The sequence below is a fragment of the Callithrix jacchus genome, chromosome 19 (assembly GCF_049354715.1).
Source record: "Callithrix jacchus isolate 240 chromosome 19, calJac240_pri, whole genome shotgun sequence".
In the NCBI taxonomy this organism is placed as follows: Eukaryota; Metazoa; Chordata; class Mammalia; order Primates; family Cebidae; genus Callithrix; species Callithrix jacchus.
This window is the reverse complement of record NC_133520.1, coordinates 42294893-42320332: the sequence shown is the minus strand read 5'-3', so window position 1 is coordinate 42320332 and position 25440 is coordinate 42294893. Positions and strand designations below refer to the sequence as shown.

The 25440-nt window shown below is 38.3% G+C and overlaps 1 protein-coding gene across 15 annotated transcripts in view; it reads right to left on the bottom strand.

Moving 5' to 3' along the window:
• AKT3 (AKT serine/threonine kinase 3) overlaps positions 1-25051 on the bottom strand; it is a 343677-nt gene extending 318626 nt beyond the window's left edge. For 7 of the 15 annotated variants that reach the window (XM_078357230.1, XM_078357220.1, XM_078357223.1 and 4 more), the window contains exons 1-3: positions 23402-23564; positions 14079-14273; positions 12015-12172 (exon numbers count right to left, since the gene is read on the bottom strand). Coding sequence is in view for 3 of the 15 variants with exons in the window: in XM_078357225.1 (XP_078213351.1) it covers positions 12015-12060 (46 nt within the window). In the remaining 12 variants the exon portion in view is untranslated. Of the gene's footprint in view, positions 1-12014; positions 12179-14078; positions 14274-23401; positions 23565-23848; positions 24093-24843 lie in introns of those variants that run through there. The other 8 variants (XM_078357225.1, XM_078357226.1, XM_078357227.1 and 5 more) reach the window with 4 other exon arrangements.
• Positions 25052-25440: the final 389 nt, after the last annotated feature.

Below are 25440 nucleotides of genomic sequence, written 5' to 3'. Positions count from 1 at the left end.
TCAATACACAACAAGCTCTTACAAATAAATAAAAACTTAACCTGGTTAAGGATAGGCCTCATATTTAAAACTGGACTAAGAACAAGAATAAAATCAATTCATTTAAACAAAGTTAAACTTTGATAACAAAAAAATGCAAAATAAAACAGCAATATAATGGCAAAAACCAAAAAGAGTAACACCCAGCAATGACTATGGTATATGAAAGCAGAAACGTTCCATATTAGTGCTAGGAATATAAACTGGTAACATCTGGACAATAAATTGACTTTGTAAATGATTTATATAATCAAAATATAATAAAAGTTCCTTTAAAGAGTAAAACTGAAAAAAAGTGGCTACAGCCTTTGACTGCACCGAAGGCCCCTACAGTGACAGATTATGAGAAGAGGCTAACAGTCTCACTGTTCTTTTTCCCTGCATCAACCACATCTGCAGAAACACATTCACTTCTGAGCACTACGTTGTAAGAGAAACACTGACAAACGAAGCTATTTCCACCGTAGGACACCAATACAGTCAGCGCTCCATATCTATGGGCTCCCCATCTGTGGATTCAACCAACCACAAATCAAAAATATTCAGAAAAAATAAATCATCTGTACTGAACACTTAAGACTTTTTTCCTTGTCATTATTCCCTAAACAGGACAGTGTAGCAACTACTTAACATAGAATATTTACATAGCATTTGCAGTGGATTAGGTACTGCAAATAATTTAAAGATGATTTAAAGTATACATGAGGGTGTGTGAGGTTGTATGCAAATACTATACCATTTTTAAGCAGAGGATTTGAGCACTGGCAGATTTCGGTATCTCCCGCAAGTCCTGGAACCAATCCCCCGTGGATACCGGGGTCAACTGTACTATGTATGAGAGGGCTGGAAACCCTGTCTTATAAAAAGCATAATAAAGAATTAAGAACACTTTGCTTAAAAAGAAGGATGTAAGGGAAGACATTATAGCAATCTTCAAAAATCTGAAGGCCTATAAAATGGAATACAGACCTGAGGGCAGACAAAGACCACCAGTGTTCTGAGCTATAAATTAATGTAACAGATACAGTGAGACTTCAGTTGCCCACAATATCTGTGGTAAGTGATCCATCAGAAACACAGTAGAAAAGATTCTTCTTATAGGCTTAGAAAGTTAGGTTTCATGAAATCAGAGGTACTTTACAGTTCTAAGAGTAAAGCAAAAATTACCCTTAAAATATGCATCAATCTTCCAAACCATAGATACCACAATACTCCCAATCTATTGTCCCACTTACCTGATTTAGATACCTTATTTACTAGTCCATTCTGGGACAATAAGGGTATAGCCCACCACCTTTGCCAGGAATAACCATTCAGTCAAATCTGCTAATTCCTACCCTGTCAGGTCTGCTTTATCACACACAAAAACTGAACAGATATACAACATGGTTCTAGAATTCCAATGCTGCCCTTACCAAAACCCTATCTGGTACATTAGGCTGTTTTCTTAACAGTGATCTAGTCTGTTTCCTACCTTGCCTCAGCTGTCCCAATTCTAGTCCCTTGCCCTAATATCTGTGACATGCTGGTATTTGAACTTCTAGAATTGCTATTTTTTTCCCAATTCTTTCGTCAAATACTGATTAAGAGACTACTATGTTCAAGACAATGGTAAGCTGTATTTCAGAAAGAAAATTATAAACTGTACAAAATATTAAGTTGTATTGGACCCAGTGCTGCCAAGGAGTTTACAATGGAAAGGAGAAATAACAAGTCTATGCAATAACAAATCAGTAAGAAGTCATAAGGAGGTAAAGACAGGAAACTGTTCCAGCATTATACAGACAAAAGAAATTATTCTAATTTTGTAAGACCACAATCTGGGTAAATAATGCAGAGGTGATATAATTTGCCTTTGAAGGACATAGGAGATTTTAACTTAAAAAGACAGAGGGAAAAACATGCTAAGCAGAAAAACTAGCATAACCAAAAACAGAGAAAATTAGTGGTAGGTAGCAGGGCTACCGCATCAAAAGGTAATGCGATTGATTATCAAATGCCACCAGCATAACTAAAGAAAGTTTCTCTATGTCAAAGGATAGAAACTATGCAAACAGTTACCCAAAGAGAGAAAACACAAGTTCAAGAGGTACAGGTTCTCTGCATTCTCCACTTGGATGTAGAGCAGTGAATACTACTACTCAAGGTGGAAGACACTCCCCCTTTTCCATTCTCAAAGGATTTTAAACCCTTCCACCCAAAACTTCTGAGCCCCTCCCCAACATGATACAAAATATTTTTTAAAGAAATCCAATCTATTCCCAAATGTCATGAAAGAAAGAAAATATGAAGTATCCAAGACCAGCAATAAAGAAATCTCAGGTAATAGTCCTGGCTCTACACCTAACTTGAAATACGGCTTCAGTTTTCAAATCTGTAGATGAATGGATATAAGACTAGAGAGGCCACCTCATGCCTGTTATTCTAACATTTTGGGAGGCCAAGACGTGAGGACTTCTGAAGGCCAGGAGTTTCAGACCAGCCTGAGCAATATACCAAGACTCATACTCTAAAAGAAAAAAGAAAAAGAAAAAAACTAGCTAACTTTTAATGTCTCTTCTAGGTTGAAATTCTACATAAGTGCTTAAGAAAAGATTAAGTTATCTTTCTAGATAAGTGATTGGAACTCAGTTGGTTTAAACTATTAGTTTCATACTCGTAGTCCTCATAATTTCTGATGAATTTTATAAACTGCACTCCTCATAATCTTCTATATAATTTTTATAAGATTAAATTGGAATGCAACAGTATGTGAATTGTGAAGCTTAAACAAATTTGAGTATCTAGACGTTAAAACACATACCTAGCAAAATTTCACTTTCAGTAGTATAGTAACTTTTAACAGACTAACCCGCCTACATATAATTATAAACTCTATATAAAATATAAAAAATGACAACTTGAAATCAGTAGAAAAGCTGCAAAAGCAGGCAAAAATGGAAGGAAACTGACTTTAAAGAAGGGAACTACAAATGAGATTCGCACTTATGCCTTTACTCAAGGTGCTTTCCCATTCCTTGGAATAGAGTGAAATCGCTAAAACTCAGAAAACCTAGCTTGAATAAACAGATGATAGAGTTCAGAGCTGCCAAAATAGCTTGAAAGTGAGAGGAAGATGGCAGTACAGCATGTTACTGTACTGAACACTGTAGGCAACTGTAATACAATGATAAATATTAGTGTATCTAAACATAGAAAATACATAGTAAAATACCATATTATAATTTCATGGGACCACTATAATTAGCAATCTGTTATGGACAAAAACATCATTATATGGCTGTAGTAGTCCATTTTCATGCTTCTGTAAAAAAACTGCCCAAGGCCAGGCGCAGTGGCTCACACATGTAATCCCAGCACTTCGAGAGGCCAAGGCAAGTGGATCACCTGAGGTCAAGCATTCAAGACCAGCCTGGCCAACATGGTGAAACCCCGTCTCTAATGAAAATACACAAATTAGCCAGGCACAGTGGCACATGCCTGTTGTCCCAGCTACTTGGGAAGCTGAGGCAGGAGAACTGCCTGTACCTTGGAAGAGGAGATTGCAGTGAGCCAAGTTTGTGCCACTGCACTTCAGCCTGGGTGACACAGCAAGACTCCATCTCAATTTAAAACAAAAAGCTGCCAGAGACTGGGTAATTTATAAAGGAAAGAAGTTTAACTGATTCACAGTTCAGCATGGCTAGGGAGGCCTCAGGAAACTTACGAACATGGCAGAAGGGGAAGGGGAAGAAGGCACCTTCTTCACAAGGAAGCAGGAAGAAGTGAAAGGGGAAGCGCCCCTTATAAAACCATCATATCTCATGAAAACTCAGTATCATGAGAACAGCTTGGGGGAAACCATCCCCATGATTCAACTACCTCTACCTAGTCTCTCCCTTGACACATAGGGATTACAATTTTCAAGATGAGATTTGGGTGTAGGCGCAAAGCCTAACCACATCAATGCCACATGACTATATAGGAAAACAGCAAGTCAAAATAACAGCTGACTTTTCATCAGAAACAATGGTAGCCAGAAGAAAATGAAATGACATAATTAAAATGATGAAAAAAACACAACTATCAAATCAGAATCCTATATACAATTTTTAAAATCCTTCAAAAATGAAGATGAGCCCAGCTACAGTGGCTCACATCAACAATCCTAGCACTTAGGGAGGACAAGGTGGGATGACTGCTTGAAGCCAGGACTTCAAGATCAGCTTGGGCAATAGAGTGAGATCTTGTCTCCACTAAAAAAATAAGGATAAGGATAAGGAATATTAAAAACTTTACACCCAGTAACTTAGAGGAACATCTTGGATGAAAACAAAATTCTTAAAAAACACAATTTAACAAAACTGATACAAGAGGAAATAGAAAATATGGATAGCCTTGTATCTAAAGAAATCTCATTTATTATCAAAAATCTTCCCACAAAGAAAGCTCCAACCCATGGCTTTACTTATACATTTTATCACACACTGAAGAAAAAATACAACCCACCTTATAAGAAACAAATGCTTCCCAACCTATTTTATGAATCCAGCATAACCATGATATCAAAACCAAAATTTACAGGTCAATGCTCTTGTAAATGCAAAAAAAAAAAAAAAACCCTTAGCAAAGTATCAATAAGTCTAAACTGGTAATATATTTTTAAAATGTATCATGAACAAATAGAATTTATTCCATCAATGAAAGTAATTCACTATATTAAGAGAATCAAAGGAAAAAATCAAATGACTATTTCAATAGAAGCAGTAAAATCTTTAGAAAAAACTGACCACCCACTCACTCATGATAAAAACTCTCCGAACCAGGAATAGTAGGGAAGTTTTTCAACCTAATAAAGGGCAGCAACAGAAAAGGAACAGCTAACATGATACTCAGTGGTAAAATAAATGCTTTCCCTATAAGGTGAGCAATAAGGCAAAATATCTACCCTTGCCAGACACGGTGACTCACGCCTGTAATCCCAGCACTTTGGGAGGCTGAGGAAGGTGGATCACCTAAGGTCAGGAGTTCAAGACTAGCCTGACTATCATGGAGAAACCCTGTCTCTACTAAAAATACCAAATGAGCCAAGCATGGTGGCACATGCCTGTAATCCCAGCTGCTCGGGAGTCTGAGGCAGGAGAATCGCTTGAACCCAGAAGGCAGAGATTGCAGCGAGCCAAGATGATGCCATTGCACTCTAGCCTGGGCAACAAAAGCAAAACTCCGTCTCCCCTAAAAAAAAAAAAAAAAAAAATCCACTCTTACCACTTTTATTCAACAAGTACCGAAAGTCCTATCCAGTGAAATACAACCAGAAAAAGAAATTAAAGGAATAAAGATTGAAAATGAAAAGGCAGAGCTGTACATCTTTGCAGATAATTTGAGCATCTATGCAGAAAATCTTTAGTATTAGTAAGTGAAGTTCCTAAGACTTCAAGTTACATAATCTTGTAATCATCAATTACACAATCATAATTTTGTAATCAATACATAAAACTTGATTGCTGATTGAGAAGAAGGAAGTGTGTAACAGCAACTTTATAATTCTATAATTAACTCTAAAATGTACATGAAAGCTTATTTGATGGTTTGCTCCATGTATTTCTATTGGATTTTTCAAAACGAATATACTGAAACTATAAGAAAAGCTAATTTAACTAATATAGTTACGATACTGTAAAATATCAGACTTTCAATACCATTAGAAAATAAATTTAATTTTCTTATGTTTATTCTGCATGTATAACCTCAACAGTCAAAGTGAGCTTCTCTAATGTACCATGTGGTTTACACGGTCGCTACCACAGCTCTTCATTCTCTATGGAAAAAGCTTGCTGCTGGGTAGTAAACAGGAAATCATACTGTCATTTTCTTTCTCCTAATCATTTTATATTTCTAAAGTCACTTTGTGAATAACAAATGAACAACAACAACAACAAAAACACATGCGTGTACAAAATAAAAGAAGAAAAGGCCCCTGAACTTAAACACTCAAAAAACTGTTTTGTTTTCCGTAACAACTTGTTAAATTTGACTACATAACAACAATCACATCTTACAACATAACCCACTCACAATCTTTATGTTGCTAAAGTATATTTTGTGCTGCAGAAGTAAGCTATCTTGTGAGACAACCCATAGACATAAAATTTTTACCCTGGAATTACCAAATACCAACACTCTAGTTAATCTAAATAAACCATTTCATGGAATATAACAAAAATATTATTCAAAGGACAAAGTTAGTACAAGGAAAATTAAGGGAAAAAATTATTTGAAAGCCAAAACTGGTTACACATAGAGAATACAACATGAAAGTTCAATTTGTTAGATACTGAAAGTATAATAAATAACACACACATGCAGCATTTTCATCAAAATGCTTTTAATGATAAAAACCACCTCTTAGATTTATACCAATCTCAAAACAATAACATTATGAACTAATTATACATTAGATTTTAACTTATTATCAAGGAACTAGCTTTCCACATTTATAAGAGACTACTTGCGTTTTTATGAAAGTTTTACGCAGCAAATGAAAGTTAATAAATTGTAATAAGCCCTTAATCAATAGCATTGCAATTTATTTAATTCTGTAATTAAGGCCTTTTAAACTAGTTAAATTTCCTACTTTGTTAATGTACTAAGTATCTTCATAGCAATTATCATCACTAGGTAGAAGGGAAAAAATTAATACAAGTATTGAAATTGAATTTAGAGACTTAGAGTCACCTAGAACATACCTACAGGTTCATCTTTGAGCAAGATAATTTAATTAGTATTTAATATATGCATAGACACCTCCTATGCTGATGTGCAACCAAGCTGTAAGGAGCTCTCCTGGATCCGGCAAGGAGGAAAATGCAGACAATACTTCACTTGATGTTTGCTCCGTGATGTTTCTTTTACTGCCATTTCTAACAACAATATTATGTTAATGTGGTATCTCAATACTTATCATTTCCAACTGTCCAGAAAAGTAAAAAAAAAATTTGCTATTCATATATCACTAATAACTAAGGTTAGGAAAGTATTTACCCCACGTGATAATCAATATTTATCTTTCAGTCCTTTTTTTTGTTATTTTCCAAGAAGATATTTACTGAAAAACAACTTACATTAAAAGTACAAATTGGATTATATCTGGAAAAGAGATAACAAGAACGAATTCATAAATATAGGCTTGAGAAAAAAGACCAACATTCAAATAACTATACAGCTTTATTATATCAATATCTTTTATTGAGTACATAATTTTAAAACACTCCTCTATGCACATTGTCTCATAATGCTCACAACCACACTGTGAGGTAGAGAAGGCAGATATTATCATATTTATTTTCAAATGAGTACACCAAAGTTCAAGTGATTATATTCTGTCCAGGATAAACTAGCAGTAAATCTGATAATGCTCTTTTGGAAGAAATTCTTTGACCCAAAAATCCAGCCAAATTACAATACACTATATAATCAAATTTAGTTGACTAAAATACAAAATTATCGCTAAAATAATACTGAAAACCTCTAAAGAAAAAAATTAAAAATGGTGGGGAAAAAAATGTCAAATTCCGTTTCCCCCAGTATTTCAATGAATGCTTTCAAGAGTAGTTAATTACTACCATCACAAATCCTCATTTAGTGAATCTAACTTGTTATAAATACAGGGAAAAATTAAAAAGAGAAGGTTCTACTAGTAAATCTATTACTTTTCATACTAGAATGTACAGGCAAACAGATTACCAGTGAAGAAAACTAACATCACAAAAAAAGAACTGTAACAAATTGAAGGAGTTATTATTCAAAGAGGAGAAAAAAATTTTAAATCTATGTAGTGTCCCAATATTAAAGCTTACATCTATAAGATAAAAGTAGATGACTATGAACTAGAAAACGTTCCTGGAAATGCAAAGTAACAGCTGAAACAAATAAATCAGTAAAGGGCCAAAAGAAAAAGTCAAGGAAATCTCCCATTTAAAAAAAGAGAAAGAAGGAAAAGACATGGAAAATGAAAGAAAACCTTTGAAACAGCAAATCAATACAGGAGCTTCAGAAAATACAGAGAAGATACAAAGAAAGAAATAATCAAAGAATTATAGAAGATTTCCCAGAGTAGAAGAAAAACCTAAACTTTCACATTCCCAGGGTTCACCAAACATTTAGAGAATGAATATAAAAAGGACTACAGCCTGTAGTCCTAACTACTGGAGAGGCTGAGGCAGGAGATCTTGAGCACAGTTCAAATCCAGCCTGGGCAACATAACAAGACTATCTCTTAAAAAAATTTTAATTTCAAAAATAAATAACGATTTTTAAAAGGACTATAACTCATCCTCCTTAAGTTTTGTAATTCCCAGGAGAAGGAGTCATCAACACAAAAAGCTTCTAGGGAACAAAAAACAGACTGTGTACAAAGAAATGATTCCTATTAGCATCAAATCCCTTATCAATAAAACTGGTTACTAAAAGGCAGTGGAATGAATGCAACCTTCAAAATTCTGAAGGAGAATTATTTTAAACTTGAGTTCTATACCCAGCCAATGTATGTTATGTATCAAGTGTGAAAGTGAAAAAGACATTTTCAAACATTATACTGACAAGCACCCACACACATTCCTTCTGAAAAAGTTACTTCAGGAAGTACTCTAAAGAATGGTAAGACAAATCTAAAATGAAAAGACGTAAGATCTAAGAAAGTATAGAATTTGTCCAAGAACCAAATAACATGTTATCATATCCAAAAAGTAGTTTAACTTCATGCTAGAATTTCAAAAGTATAATAAAAAAGCTGGATAACCAGATGATATAATGAAAGCCTGAACTCTTCCACCAACAGAGGGTAAATGTGGCAATTAGAAAATCCAGGAAAATTAGTCACAGTCCAAACTATAAACCAAATTGAAGTATGGCGGCTCTGGAGTACCAAAAGAGTATAAGAAATCCATTTGTTCTCTAATGAGAACACACAGACACAGAAAGGGGAATATCACAACACACACCGGGGCCTGCCAGGGGGTGGGGGGCAAGGGGAGGGAGACCATTAGGACAAATACCTAATGCACGCAGGGCTTAAAACCTAGGTGACGGGTTGACAGGTGCAGCAAACCACCATGGCACATGTATACCTATGTAACAAACCTGCACGTTCTGCACATGTATCCCAGAACTTTAAGTAAAATAAATCCATCTGTTCTCTAAGATTTTAATCATATCACTTTGTTTAGCCGTATTTATAAAACATAATATTTTAACTGCTTTTCAGAATCAGCAAATGTAAATATTATAAACTTTGACATATAAAATAAATGTTATAGTTGGCATAAACTGGACAGGCAATGTGAGGAATTCAAGGGAAAGAGGAGGAATGCTATTTCTTTTTTAAAACTTATAAAGTGACAAGTTTAGAGACAATGTCTGAACACTCTAAATTTAATCATAAAGCCAACCAAAAAAACAAATAAAAGGAAGAAGGTAGAATTGGTATTAGAAGTTAAATCCTTCTATTTTTTTTTTTTTTCAATGAGGAGATAGGTTACTTAAGGTTAAAGTTTAGTAGTATTATATATAAAATTGGCATAATCATGAGAAGATTAAAAATAGGAAAAAAGTTCCAAAATGATTACCTCTGACAAAGGAGGTAGAAAAGATAGGGAGTGGACTTGTATTTTTCATTTTATACCTTTGTGTATTAAATTCTTATGTTTACGTGACTATTCATCTCCAAATAAACACATACACATTATTGAGACCCCTTTCCCTTACTGGGGGAAAAATATTCCTTCTCATTTTTATAATCCATGAACTAAATACTTTCTATTATGGTATTTCAAAGATATAATCAATTAAACAGACTCAGGAATCATCCTAAATCCTCGATAAACATGTGGCGATAGCAATAGCTTAGATTGTATTAAAACTGTCAAAAATACATCCACATCCATCACCTCATTTAACCCTCACAACAATCTTGTAAAAGTAGATTTTAGCGGTTAGTAAACCTCAAAAAGGTTTAAGTGATTTTTTTCCTCCTCCAAAAAAAGTAGGAAAATAATATAAATATGTTTTAAAAGGAAATCAAAAAAGCCTTTATAAAGCACTGAAACCTGAAAATGCTTTCCTAATTTCTAACAAGAGAATGACATTGAAAGAAATTACACTTGACAATAGAAATGGTCAGGCACATTGGAAAACAGCTGGGCAGTTTGTTAAACCCTTCTTACAAAGTTAAGCATACACTTACCATACAACCCAGCAATATCATTCCTAGGTTATTACCCAAGACAAATGAAAACATATTACACAAAGACACTCAAATGTCCACACTTTTTATGCATATTAACCAAAAAACTAGAAGCAGCCCAAACATCCACAAGTGTTTAACAGATAAACTGTGATATATCTAGACCATGAAACACTACTCAACCGTCAACAGGAACAAACTAATGACGACATGAATATTAAAAGTATTACGCCATGTAAAAGAAATCAGGCACAAAACAACTATGTATTGCATGATTCCATTTATACGAAATTCTAGAAAAGCAAAATTATAGTATCAGCAGATAAAGTGGTTGCCAGGGTTAAGGGAGGAGGACTGGGCTGCAAAGGAGAACAAAAGAACTTCTTGGGGTAATGAAAATAACCACTGTATCATGATCATAGTGTCTGCTACACTACTGTATATATCTAACAAAACTCATCAAATTATAACTTAACATTGCTTAATTATGCAAGTTACAACTCAATAAGCCTCATTGTTAAAATAATGCATAATCACATTTAACTATGACAACAGCTGTGCAGCATAGGTATTTAGCACAGACCTTCAAAGAATATTAAAATTAATATTTAGGCCAGGCACAGTGGCTCACGCTTGTAATCCCAGCACTTTGGGAGGCCAAGACGGGAGGATTACATGGTTAGGAGTTCAAGACCAGCCTGGCCAACATGGTGAAACCCTGTCTCTTCTAAAAAATACAAAAAATAAGCTGGGCATGGTGGTGTACGCCTGCAGTCCCAGCTACTCGGGAGGCTGAGGCAGGAGAATCACTTGAACCCTGAAGGCGGCGGCTGCAGTGAGCTGAGATCACACCACTGCACTTCGGCCTGGGTGACAGTGAGACTCCATCTCAAAAAAAAAAAAACAAAAAAAAAATTTAAGAGGCAACTTTTAACCAGAAAGAAGACAGAAAGGAATGAAAAAGTTCTGAGAATGGAACAGTCCTCATCCTACTCAACTTGGCCATGTGAGTAAACAGCAGTTGCCTAGCAACTAATCTAAACTCTAATTTTCTAATGAATACATTGACCACATAAACAGGTGATCTCGCAGATGATAAACTGTTATATTGAAGAGTTCTTCCTTTAATAAAAAATAATATACTTGCTATTTATCTAAAGAAGGAGTGAACAAGGTATACTACACCTAATGAAAAATAAAAATATGAAATTAAACATAAACATACATACACAAAAATCCTTGTATTCATTTGGCCTTTTACATCAGGGCTTTACTTACCTAATTTATGGGATTAATCCATGAATTTGTGGGTGAACCCTATCCCATGTCCTATTTTAAGCCATTCCCCTTCCACCATCCAAATTGGCTTCATTCTCTTATATATATATTTACATGTGATTAAATGCATACAAGATAGTACTTTGCATATATTAAATTATAAAGATATCTCTCCAGATTATAGAACCTGTAAACACCACAGAAAAATATAACACTTTCTGTAACATGCATACGCACAGCATAGCAGAAAGTCAAACCTAACTTAACTAGATTATAAATGCCCAAAATCAAGAATTACAAATACCTTAATAACAAGCAAATTCCTAGCACACATGTTAAATATCATTTCTCTCTCACTGGAATAGCCTGTCACAGTTTACTTTAAGAGCATCAGAAAGAAAGATCAACTTCTAAGACACCACTCACTGCTAGCACTCTTAACAACCGTATGATTTTCAGTTTGTGGAGCACTTACCCCTCTTCTGAACCCAACCTTCTTTCACAATGGTAACATCGCTCATGATGACTCCCCTCTGAGCCCCCAACTTGGAGAAATGGTACTTTGTGATATCAGCTTTAGGGTTTGGATTCTCTGCTGCTGCTGCCCTTCCCACTCTCTAGTGATGACTCAGCCTGGAAGGAAGTATTGAAGAAAGAATTTCTTTTTTTTCCATTCTTGCAACTCACATAGCAATAACAAACAACTAATTCTTTGTAAATGTCTTCAACTGGCCTGACCTCACATAAAAGTCTAGCTCTTCAAACTGGGGAACTTATTTATTAAATACTTCTATAGTGAATGCACTTCCCTAGTCTTGTGACCAATTTCAAATGATAGTGAAACTTTTAACCTAAGGGGTTCAACAAAAGTCTTAAGAAAACCCGTCACACCTACCCAAATAATACAGAAAATTTGTTTGGTGATGTTCATTTGAGGTGAAGAATGAGGGAACAGAATGAAAGTTAAGTGCCCTAAATCCCTGTAATTTCAGAAGCAATTGTGAATACTTTTTTTTTTTTTTTTTTTTTGAGACAGAGTCTCACTCTACTGCCAAGGCTGGAGTGGCATAATCTCGGCTCACTACAACCTTCGCTTCTCGGGTTCAAGTGATTCTTCTGCCTCAGCCTCCTGAGTAGGGGGGACTACAGGTGACCACCACCATGCCCAGCTAATTTTTGTATTCTTAGTAGAGACAAAGTTTCACCATATTGGCCAGGCGGGGTCTCAAACTCCTGACCTCATGATTCCCCACTTCAGCCCCTCAAAGTGCTGGGATTACAAGAGTGAGCCAACGCACCAGGCCATGAATACTTTAATTGATGTAAACTACAACCTACCAAGAACCCATCATTTATGTATTCTTTGCCTGTTTCAAGAAATATTTTAGGAAGATTACAGTAAGTACATAATATGACATCAATTATTTTGTAAAGTAGATAAAAGTGAAACAAAGGGAATGTGAAAGTAAAAAAAAAAAACTTGAGTATTCAGGATGTGCCAAGAACCACTGCGGATGCTTACACCTATTATTCTCATGTGATCTTGATTAATCTTGTGAGGATACGATTAACTCCACTTCACAGATAGGACAAAACTGAGGCTCACACAGACTAAGCAACTTGCTTGATTTCAACACACCTAGTAATGATGGAGCCAAGATCTGAACCCAGAATGTCTGACTCCAGAGCCTGCATTCCAAAACTACACTCTCTCAAGATAAAAAGAAGTCAAAGCATACCTATATGGGAAAGATAAGCCACAAATTTGACATGGAGCTCTTAAAAGAATGAAAATAAGACAACATAATAGGTTTCAACATTTACAGCATCCACAATTTTTTAGATAAGGTTTCCCCCTATCACCCAGGCTAGAGTACAGTGGCACAACCATAGCTCACTGCAGCCTTCACTGGCGCTCAAGTGATCCTCCCACTTCAGCCTCCTGAGTAGCTGGACTACAGGCAGACACCACCATGCCTAGCTAATTTTTTTTAAATTATTTTCTTGTAGTAATGGGGTCCCCCATATTGTTGACACTGCACAAATTTTTTAAAAAAGGAAAAAAAAAATCCTCAGAAGAAATACCACTTTTCCTAGGACAAAAATCTAATTTATCCCATGGGTCTTCTTCATAACATGTTTGTAATGAAGTCCTCAAAATCATCCTCATACACAGCAATATTTCTTATTGTCACTCTCAAACTAAAAAGGAAAACGCCAACATATAATTGAGTAAATCCATTTGCACAGAAAGGAACCAAAAAATGTGGTCCAGGTACACCAGTGTTATGTGGTCAAAAATCATATGTAAGAATGTTAGATAACTAGAAAAATGGATAGATGGACTGCACAAACATACTCTCTCTCGACTTGAGTTGTGATAAATTATACACTCCCAAGCTAGTGCTAAAATAGATTACAGGTTTTTCTTCAATGCAAATTAAGTGTAGAGCCTAACCATTTAGCAGTCAGGAATCAAGACTAAATATTTTCTAAACAGCCCAACAAAAGCTTTGTAGCTGAATACAAGACCACCAACCTCATGTATCCAGGGGACACATGCAGAACCCAGAGGTAACGCTGAGACTGCTCAAAATCACCATGGGAGTCTGTTGCTGTAGAGAGTCAAAATGGTATATTAGCTTGTAATCCCAGCATTTTGGGAGGCCAGGGCAGGAGGATCATTTACATCCAGAAGTTCAAGGCGAGCCTGAGCAACAAAGTGAGACCACGTCTGTACAAAAAAAAAAAAAAAAAGAAAAATTAGCTGGGCACCGTGGCGTGCACCTGCAGTCCCAGCTGCTCAGGAGGCTGAGGTGGGAGAAATCACTTGAGCCCAGAAGTTTGAAGCTGCAGTGCAATAACTGCACTACATTGCTGCAGCCTGAGTAAGAGTGAGACCCTCTCTCTTTTAAAAAAAAAAAAAAACGGGGAGGTGGGTATTAGAATCTGGATGTATTTTCCCAAAGTACGTTTGACAGAATACTAAATTAGAGAAATTCTAGAAAAATAATGAAAATAAAGATGAAAAAGAGAAATTCTGTGGGCCAGTAAGTGGGAAATTCCACAAACATCTCCTTCTCTTGAAACATCACTATTGGCATATTAAAGGTTCTAAAATAAAGAAATATGTATAACTTTATCTCAGCAAAGCCTAAATTTATTACTGTCATAGAACATGGTCACATAATGACAAGCCTCATTTCACCACACATATTTAAAAAAAAAAAAACCTTCAGTAAACAATCTAAACATCATTTTAATTGGATTTAACATCCTCAAGAATCCAACATGGTCAACTGGCTACGTAATATAGGGCTAAATAACTGAAAGGGTTAACTACTTATAGTGCCTAAAGAATTCTAAGTTCAAAACTGGCAAGATACTGGTGCATGATGTCTCTAGAAGAGCTGCACTGTGGCACTTCTCTTTGGTAATACTTGTGGCAAGGGGCTCAACATCTATTAAAGCCATTCTTGGTTCCTTACTATGAAACTATATAATATCGGTAAAAGACAATTCAGATCTTACTATTCTTGGAGTGGAAACAGAAAGGAGATTAGGATAATAACTAGTAATAAAACATAATATATATCCAATTAACATATATAAATACATACTTTCTATTAAAATGGCTTGTATTACAATATATTTAGTGTTTCTAAAGAACACTGAAAAACATTTTCAAAATTGATTCTATTTTTTGAAGTGAACATTTTATTACCAGAATGTTAAAGATGGAGGGACCCCCATTTTATAGCTGAAGAAACAGAGACCAAGACAGATCAAGTAACTTGCCCAAGATCAAAAAGTCACCAAATGGCCAACCAGGACCAGACAACCAAGCACAGGCTCTTTCAACTCATCACCTCTTCAGAATAAAACAAAACACTGACATATCCAGACCCACCCAAAAATCAATCAATTTTGTTTTATAATGAAACTGTTTCTAAAAACTAGTTTAACATAAATTTTATCAGTGCTCATATGTTTAAGATTAAACTGTTAAATCCCATTACCCTACCCATGCAGGGAAAAAAGGGGGGGGAAATAAAGATTAAACTATTAAAATGTATATCAACAGGACAGAATTTACAACCTTCATCAGAGGCAGTGAACCCAAGCATATATTATAGAGATGGCTTTATCCATTTTCACTTAAACTATTATCAAATAGTCCCTATAATCATAATTTTCAGCCTTAAAAACAGCTCCTGGGTCTCTACTGGCTAAAATAATACATTCTTTGGACATAATTTAAAAGCTGTCATAGGTAGACTACTCTGGAATTATAAGTTAGAAATAAGTGCTGTCTTTTGTGTATAAAAGCAATTGTATTGACTAGTAAGCAGCAAACCATGTGCTTTAACTTTCCTACAGAAGGAACACTCCTGCACCACAGCATCTTCGCTCTCCCATTCAGTCTTCCAGGTTAACTAAAAACACTAATCCACAAGATGAGCTGGAACTCTGTCATCCGTTTCCTAGTGTAGACAAAAGTTCACCTCCTTCTAGACACAGCCCTAACTTTTCTACAAATGTGTTCCATCCAATGAACGATAACAGAAAAAATTTGGCTTATTTTTCTTTTAAGCTCATGGCATCAGACATCTCATTGCTAATTTCATTTTTCCCATTCTTATAGTTTCACACAAAACTCTTGACAGATTCAATTTAGATTTTACACAAAGCAGTTACACTAAAGGTATATTCATTCAGAACTGAGTGCTTGAGAATTTGATGATGATAATAATGGCATTGGAATGTCATTTTATAATTTACAAAACATTTTGCATATTTCACTTCATTCAATCACATTATAATTTAGTAAAGCATTTTAATAGTGCCTAGCACTTAAGCAATGCGGACAAATATGAAATGGATGAGTGGATAAATGAAGGAATGAAGACGCAGCTTTAGACAGCTAACAAAAAGACAGGCTAAGCAAACAAATATACATCAACAGAGAGAATGGCATTAAGCCATCCTAAAAATAAAACTGAATTTAAACATTAAAGAAGACTTATATATAAATTATAATTAAAATTTTAATAAATACTCTGCCCTATTCCTTAAGGTATGTTTCCTATAGACCTCCACTAGGACTAGAGCACAATAAACTTACCCTTTTTATCCTTGAGTTTTTCCCCATTTTTGTTGAGATCGAGTTTCAACTCCAAACAAAACAATAAATATTATCAATATAGCATTAATCTAACCAAAATAATCAATTATGGAAATGAAAATGGGAAAGAATGGCATATTTTCTTAATGATATTTTAAAAATTTGTAAAAGATATGTGTTGACTTATAGCAACCGGCCATTCAATTTTAAGCAAAAATTAAACTTCTTTAAACATCTTTTGAAAATATTAACTCAAAAATATATAACACACATATACTTATTCAGTCAATAAATATGTACTGATTGTCTACTCTGTGACAAGGACTATACTGAGTTCCAGGGAGGTAAGTAAAGCTACGTGGTTTCTTTATAAAAATCTTTTCCAAACTTGTAATTTATCAAACAACTTTCACATGTATCAATTTATTTGTAAAAAACAAATTTGTGCAGTAGTTATTACAGTCACAATTTTGAACCTGTGACCAACCAATAATATTACTTCCCCACAGTTATAACAAGTTAGCAACAAGTAAAAAAAAAAACTGACTACCTTCAAGTCTTCGATCAGTTTGATATGCTTTCTACCAAGTAACACAATATGAACTCTCAAAAACATGTAATTAACATTTGCAAATAGTTCTAAATATTTTTTCAGTATCAGATTTTTCAAAAGTCCAAAAAGTAAAATTTTTTAAATAAATTAAAAATTAAATATAACTAAGGCATTACAAATGAAATAACAAGACTAAAAGTAAGTTTACATAAAATTAAACGGCACCCAGCAATTCTTTACAAAGAACAAAATTCATAGGTTAATAATTTCCTATAAGTTAATATCTAAGTTAAAAGCCAGAATACAGGCCGGGCACGGTGGCTCACACCTATAATCCCAGCGGATCACAAGGTCAAGAGATCGAGACCATCCTGGTCAACGAGGTAAAACCCCGTCTCTACTAAAAATACAAAAATTAGCTGGGCATGGTGGCGCACGCCTGTAGTCCCAGCTACTCAGGAGGCTGAGGCAGGAGAATCGCCTGAACCCAGGAGGCAGAGGCTGCGGTGAGCCAAGATCAAGCCATTGTACGCCAGCCTGAGTAACAAGAGCGAAACTTTGTCTCAAAAAAAAAAAAAGCCAGAATACAATTCAATAATACAACCTCCTCTAAACTCTTTGTCTGTAATCAGTATTACCTAAAATGTATTTGCTCTCCACAATTTTTTAACAGACTTTATATATGCTAGCCAAACTGAATTAGTAAAGGACAACTGAAGTTCAAACACAACAGAATGTTGCTACTTTGAAAAGCAAATTATGGTCAAGGGTAATTACAATACAATTCTGTGGCATTTTCTGATTTCAAGAAGTGAGTAAAACTAATATATACCATAATAAATACATAGGGTTATATCAAACTTTTAGCAGGATCTGAGGAAAAAGAAATGCTCTGAAATAGGAAATTCTGGGCAATTTGCTCTGTACTTCAAATAATTCCAAGACAGTCTCCCTATTAAGAGATGTTATCCTGTTAAAAAAAAAATAATATAGAGAAAGTGAGCTACATAAGCTATATACCTACTTTTCTCTCTAGAGTACTTTGTGGGATTTTCTTAAAGTTCTTTCTATAGATAATTTCACTGAGGTTCAGAATATGGCAAAATATCTCAATAGGCAAAACTCCAAACTTCCAAACAACATGTCAGTTCTTCCAAACTGCCAATTCTGTTTTTCGTTTTGTTTGAGACAGTCTCGCTCTGTTGCTCAGGCTGGAGTGCAATGGCACAATCTTGGCTCACTGCAACCTCTGCCTCCCAGGTTCAAGGGACTCTCCTGCCTCAGCCTCTCAAGTAGCTGGGATAACAGGCGCACGCCACCACACCTGGCTATTTCCAAACTGCCAATTCTTAAAAAATCAATTTGATTAACTTAAAAACATTTCTACAAAAACATGAAGCATTTTCCTGGCCTTTTCCTTACCCTTGTTTAGGGCATCTGACTACCATTTCGATCAACAGGTCCATTATTAAAAATAAAAAAGCAACTTGTACTGGGTGATATACTTAGTGGTTTAATTTGAAACTAATAGAAAAATGCTTAGCCTGTTTCCCCTAAATCACTAAGCTACAGATGAATTATTCCCTCCATTTCTCATGTAAAGTGTAGGCTGCCTCTATGAGAAGGCACCTGTAATACCAAGGACAGGTTGGGAACTGCTACTAAAAGAATTTCAGGTGGCCACACATGGTGGCACACACCTGTAATTCTAGTACTTTGGGAAGCCAAGGCAGGTGGATCACTTGAGCCCAACCATTCATAACCAGCATGGGCAGCTTGGCAAAACCCCACCACTACAAAAAATACAAAAATTAGCTGGGAATGATTACAGCCACCTGCAGATGCAGTTACTCAGGAGGCTGAGGTGGGAGGATCACCTGAGCCCAGGAGCCCAGAAGTCTAGGCGGTGATTGGACCTGGGCGACACAGTGAGAACCTGTCTCAAAAAAAAAAAAAAAAAAAAAAAAAATTGGTTGCAGAGTTGGCCAAATTATTCCAACATACATGTAAAAATCATTTTAGGCCAGGCGCAGTGGCTCACGCCTATAATCCCAGCACTTTGGGAGACCGAGGCGGGTGGATCACAAGGTCAAGAGATCGAGACCATCCTCAACTAGGTGAAACCTCGTCTCTACTAAAAATACAAAAATTAGTTGGGCATGGTGGTGCGCTCTTGTAGTCCCAGCTACTCAGGAGGCTGAGGCAGAACTACTTGAACCCAGAAGGCGGAGGTTGCGGTGAGCCGAGATCGTGCCATTGCACTCCAGTCTGGGTAACAGTGAAACTTGGTCTCAAAAAAAAAAAAAAATCATTTTAAAATCTGTCTTGGGAGCCTAATTTTTAAAAAAATCCATACACATAAAATGCAATTGATATATGTTCCATTAAATATCAAGAATCAGCTTGACAGGATTTACTCCAGATTAAACTAACCAATAGGTACGCAATCCTATAACAAAGTTCATCACAGTGGTGCATTAGGAAGAGCAACAGACCAAGAAACTTCAGTCCCTGACCCATCCAAAGTGATGATGTATAAGGTCACTTTAATTACCTATACCTCAGTTTCCTGAGCCAGAAAAATAAAAGTGTAAGACTAGATTAACTCTGAATAGCTTTACAGCTCTTCCAGAGCTAATATTTATGATTCTTCAATTTAAAATCTATGGAATATCTACTTCGTATACAGATGGCACCATAGGTGAAAGACATGATTATATATACAAAGTTTGCATCCTCAAAAGTTTTATAATTGGAAGATAAAACATTCAAACAGCAATTCAACTCAGACAAAATGTGGGCAAAGCTCTGTTATTGGAAAATACTATCCTTCTTCCCCTTCCATCCCCTAGTCCCCCAAATAGAGTCAGATGCTTTCTTATCTAATATAAGACATGTAAAATCCTCCTAAAATCTGTCTTGGGAATCTCTTAATTATAAATTTCTAAAATTCCATCAATATATACAGGCATTATCTAATATAGGGAAGAAAAATTCTCATTTGAAATTCTAGTGTTTTCTTGTAGTATATCGTCTTACTTTCCCCTGTTAATATTTAGAAATGAGAAATATCTGTAATTGGTGATAGAGTACTGAAAATAAGCAGAACCAAAAAACATATCAACAGGTCAAGAAGCATATATAAATTTTATCTATCCATTAGTATTTAAGGATTACTTGGCAGAGAAAATGAGTTTACATCTAATTTGATGAAAGACTATGATGCTATAATAAAATAAACATTTGAAGTATTTAATTTGGCATTTTAAACAAATGAATGGGAATGTTAATGGGTCAATACACTTTTTGTACTAACTTGATGCTATGGAAATTATTGTACCAAATTATCCAAATTTAGAACTGTCACTGTTTAATAATAGGTACAATCAAGTTAAGAAAAACACTTAAAGTGTTGCAGAATTAGGAAAGTTTAAATAAAAGGCATTTTTAGAGTGCCACAAGTTTTTCTTATGTGAAAATCACTTTCAAAAATATAGCAGGGGTTGTTTCAGTGATTAAATCAATACAGGTAAAGCACACACAACAGTGCTTGGCACATGGCAACTGCTCACCGGGCATTGGTTAGCATTAACTCTAAACTAAATCTAAACTGTCCTACGCAAAAGGTCATGACAAAGTATTTGCTGTCAGATGATTCAAGACTATCTTTGCAGGAGAAGGTATGCTGTGTGACCAGGATTTAAAATACTGATGCACATGCTGACACCTGGAGTAACACAAATCTTCTAACAAAAATTGTGTGCATTAATGCATATTAACTTCAAAGTAAAACTGCAAGTCAGATTACAAGACTGATTTGCTCAAAACATCGAAACGGTTTTTCAGTTTACATTTTGTTGCTCAAATCTAAGATAGCTTTAAATTTCTTTTTAACACTTCAAAAACCTAATCACACTATAAAAACAAGCTCCTATCAAATCACGCTAAATATCCAATTAACAAGTTGTTAAGAGTAAATTGCCTTATCTTCCCAAGGACAAATTCTAGAACCAAAAGATAAAACAACAAAAGAAAGTATAGCTATCTTTTCACAGAAATACACCAAGTTTAAGTAAAGGCTAAACTTCCACAAAATCAATTTGTAAAACAGGTTCCTCATTTTTAAAAAACCCAGATAGCTGGAAATTTCCACTGTATTTTTATAAGAAAATTTATCATATGTTTAAATCAAAAGCTACAGTTTTTAAAAAAATCTAAAGTCTTTACTTTCCACAAGACTGTATGCTAAGTACATTTGTTCCCTAGTAAGTTTCAACACGTTTAGATTTCCAGTGACTCTGAAAACAAACCCCTTCTAATGACAGCAATTTTCTGAATGAAATTTAAGTATTAAGTTTTTAATTAAACCAGCAAACGGTTCACACTCCAGTATTTGTTAAATATAATCTTATGTAAAATATTTTACATCTGTAAAATTATACTCTTTAAAAGTCCAAAGCAGAAACTTAAAGTACTCTGAGATATACAACTCAGAGTCAATGTCAAGATTATTAAGCCAAAAATTAATTTTAAATTGGAAAATAATTCACTCGAGTAACAGTTATGGAAAGGAAGCCAAATGAATACAAATAATTTCATAATTTTTGGAGGATTACTTTGGACTATTTTTTTAAATGCTGTAAGAAAACATGCTGCAAATCCACAATACAAACACACCTGAAAACTAAAGCCCTACATTCATCGAAATTTCAGCGTTGTCTCATTCATGTTACTACATGCCCTCCCTCACTTTAAAATTGGAAACTCAAGCCAATCAAAGATATTGGGATCAACCCCGGAAAGGAAAACAAAAAGATCAAGTACCATCTCCCTGGTAAACTTTCAAGTACAATCTCCTTGGTAAATTTTCCAAATCAAGATAATATACTGGCAAAAGGAAAAAAATTACAGTCCTGATAAATATCTTGCATGTAATCGTGCGTTAACTTTCATAAACTTTGGGAAACTAGTTATTTAGTAATACATTGCTATTTTAATTATAAAACATTTTCGTATTTTAGACAACCACCTCCTGGAATGTTTGTATTCGTCTATACACATTTTGCAAGTGATACTCAAGTTCTGAAAACTAATCTTCATTTCCTACACCATCTTTATTAGACTCTTACACCTTTGGCTTTCCTAAGTAAATATATAACCTAAGCCAATGAGTTTCTACCAAAGACAAAACCCAGTGGTTGGCTAGTGATTTATAGTTGTACTAAAAGCTGTAATATGACCATGCTTTACCAAATATGGAACCCATGTCTAAACTGTTGACTTCAGACAACTGCCAATGTATTAACCACAAAAAGTCACTGTTGTATATCTTTAGCCTCAAGAACTAAAAATGAAGTCTGACCATTTTAATGGAGCTAGAAATTAATCAGTGTAGAAACATAGGTTTCACTGTTGACTTTCTATTTGGAAACTTCATCAATTGCAAACTACCAGGCTTTCAACCAAAATGCCACATTGGTGAAATGAGTTGGTTTTATTTTCATAACAACATTATTTTGATGGAAGAAATGTGAGCATCCCAGCTTTGACTCATGGGTAAGCATTTCCCTCTGCTTTCAGAACGTAAACAGTAAATACCGGCATTGGAAAAACCTGGCCCCAACGAGCTTCTCTATCTCTAGGCTAACTGAAAATTCCCGGGAAATCCCAAACAAGGGATGACCCTGCCTCGGCGTCAGGGTCAACACAGCAACCAGCTAGGCTTCAACTTTGGGTTCTAAAGGGCCCCACCGGCATCATGGCTGATGCGGACCGATGCGCAAGAGGAGGTGGACAAGGAAGAGGCTGGTTTGTTTACTTGCAGCCACAGCCGCCGCCGCCGCCAGCAGCGACAGCATCACTGGATCAGCCAAACCCAGCATCTTCCGCACATTTCTATTCTTAGAACACAACTCCCAAGCGGATCAAAACCCCACTACTATTAAAAACACAGACAAGCACGTTACCCACCTCCCACACACACCCCCACCCCACCAGTGCCGTCTTTTCCTGCGCGCCGGTGGCGGAGAAGGGTGGGGGAAGGAAGGAGACCCCGGGGACGCCTGTGCATCCTCGCCTTCACCCCACCCCACGCGCAGACAGCCTCAGTGCCAGGGCGCGCAGCAGACGGCTCCCTCCCCCCAACCCAAACACATTGACACCGGCGTTCCACGCGTTATATAACCTCGCCGCCGTCCCCGGTCCAGGCGGGCGCCCCCTCCCCACGCCGCGCAGCCCGGGCGGGGAGGGGCGAGGGGAAAGAGCGAGAGTTGCGCAGAGAGAGGAGGCGGCGGGCCGGGGCAGCCCAGACACAGACAGTACCGCTAGGCCAGGAACACCCCTCCCCCGGCCCGCTGCGCACCGCCGCCCCCCAGCTTCCCCCGGAAAGCGGGGGGTGTCGGTGTCAACCGCGCTGGGCATCCCCCGGCCTCCACACCCACACCCGAAGCCTCCGGTGACCCAGCCCCCGCCCACGCCCCCGGCGCTGGGACAACCCAGAAGCCCCCGCCTCACCCCACCCCGCCGCCACCCCCCGCCCGAAGGTGGCAGGGAGGGCGCACCCGGGCCGGGGACCTGGAGGGAGTGGAGGCCAGGCGGGGAGGGGACGAGAGTGGGGGGCGGTGGCTGTTACCTGCAAAGGCGGCGGCGGCGGCCCCGCAGCTGCTCGGGCGGCGGCGGAGGATGGAGCCGGGGGGGCGGGGGGAGGAGAGGGGGCGACTCGGGGGTCCCCCCTCCCTCCTCCTCCCCTCCTGTCCTCCCCCCACCCCACAGAGCCTCTGGTCTCCTGGAGCCCGGTGCGGCCGGCGGGAGGGCAAGCGAAGGGCTGCAGGGGAGGGAGGGAGGGAGCCGGCCGGGCCGGGCCGCGGAGCTGGAGCGGGAGGCGGCGGCGGCGGCGGCGGGAGGGGGAGGGAGGAGAGAGGGCGGCGGCGGGGAGAGGAGGAGGCGGAGACTCTACTTGGGAATCGGATATCGGCTACAAATTCATCACCAGAAAACACCGCTCGGGCGGGGGCCGGGTCACGCCGGAGGGGCGGCGGCTCTAGGCCCCCGGGCGCGCCCGGAGCGGGGTGGGGGTCTGCGGCCTCCTCCTGGGCTGCGCCTCGCCGAGGGGACCCTCGCCGCCTCCCCGCCCCCTCCTTCCTCCCGCTCGGGGCGGCCGCCGATCGGTTCTCGCCGCCGCCGCGGGGCTTGTTGTTGACTTTGAGGAAAACTCCTGACGTCAGGGGCTGGCTCTCGGCGACTGGCGGGAGCGGCTTCCCCGCGTCCCCGGCCCTGCCCGCCGCCTCTGCTCCCCTCCCTGCCCGGCCCTCGTCCTCAGGCTTCCCCGCGCCCCCAAACCCGCGGCGCCCCGCGCCCCCTCTCCTCTCGCGAGAACATCCCCCTAGCCAGCCAGAGCCCGGAGCGGGGGCAGTCGTTCCCGGGCGGGAAGTTCTGGGTTTCCCCCGCGCCCGCGTGGCCCTTGGCGGGCACCCGAGGCCTGGGAACAGAGGCTCCTCGCCCAGCCGCTTTCTCCGCGCACCCACGCACCGGCCCTGGCCGCGGACGCGCGCGCCACGAGGCCCCGGGCGTCTCCTCTGGCCCGCCGCCGCCCTTCGGGGAAAATCGGCCCGGCGTGAGGGCTCGCACCTGGAAGCCCACGAGGTGGGCGGTGCCCAATGAGGAAGGAACCCGAGAGCGCGGAGCCGGCCGGGAGCCGACCCCACCCCTGCGCCTCGGGGAAGAGGGACCCGGGGTCGGTCCGGCGCACGAACCGTTCCTGATTATCCCCGGAGACCACAGCAGACCAAGAACACCTCTCCGAACGGCCTTCCCGCACCGCTAGCTGTAAGCATTCGTCCACACACGGTACACAGCTTGCGGGCGAATCGTAATTCACTCTTAAAATCACACCGTTTTTAGGGATATTCGTTGTCAATGACTTTGGGAAAGCCACGAGGTACTACATTCATTACGAGGAGACCGTTTCTTTCAAGTCCATGACCCCTGAGACCACACTGGGGACACTTTTTTGCAGAATGACCATGTTTTACCATGCTGCACACTTCAGAAAGTTATAAAAGTTTACAAGTTTTGTCGCTTCTGGAAACACTAGGCCAGCATCCCTATTATCCCGCCACGTGGCCCTTGCCTTCTTGATGTACCTTTTATTTTCTCCCATTGCAACGTTTTTGTTAATGCCTGTGGCTTCTTTCTGCGGAGAGTTCCTTCTCCTGACATGCACTT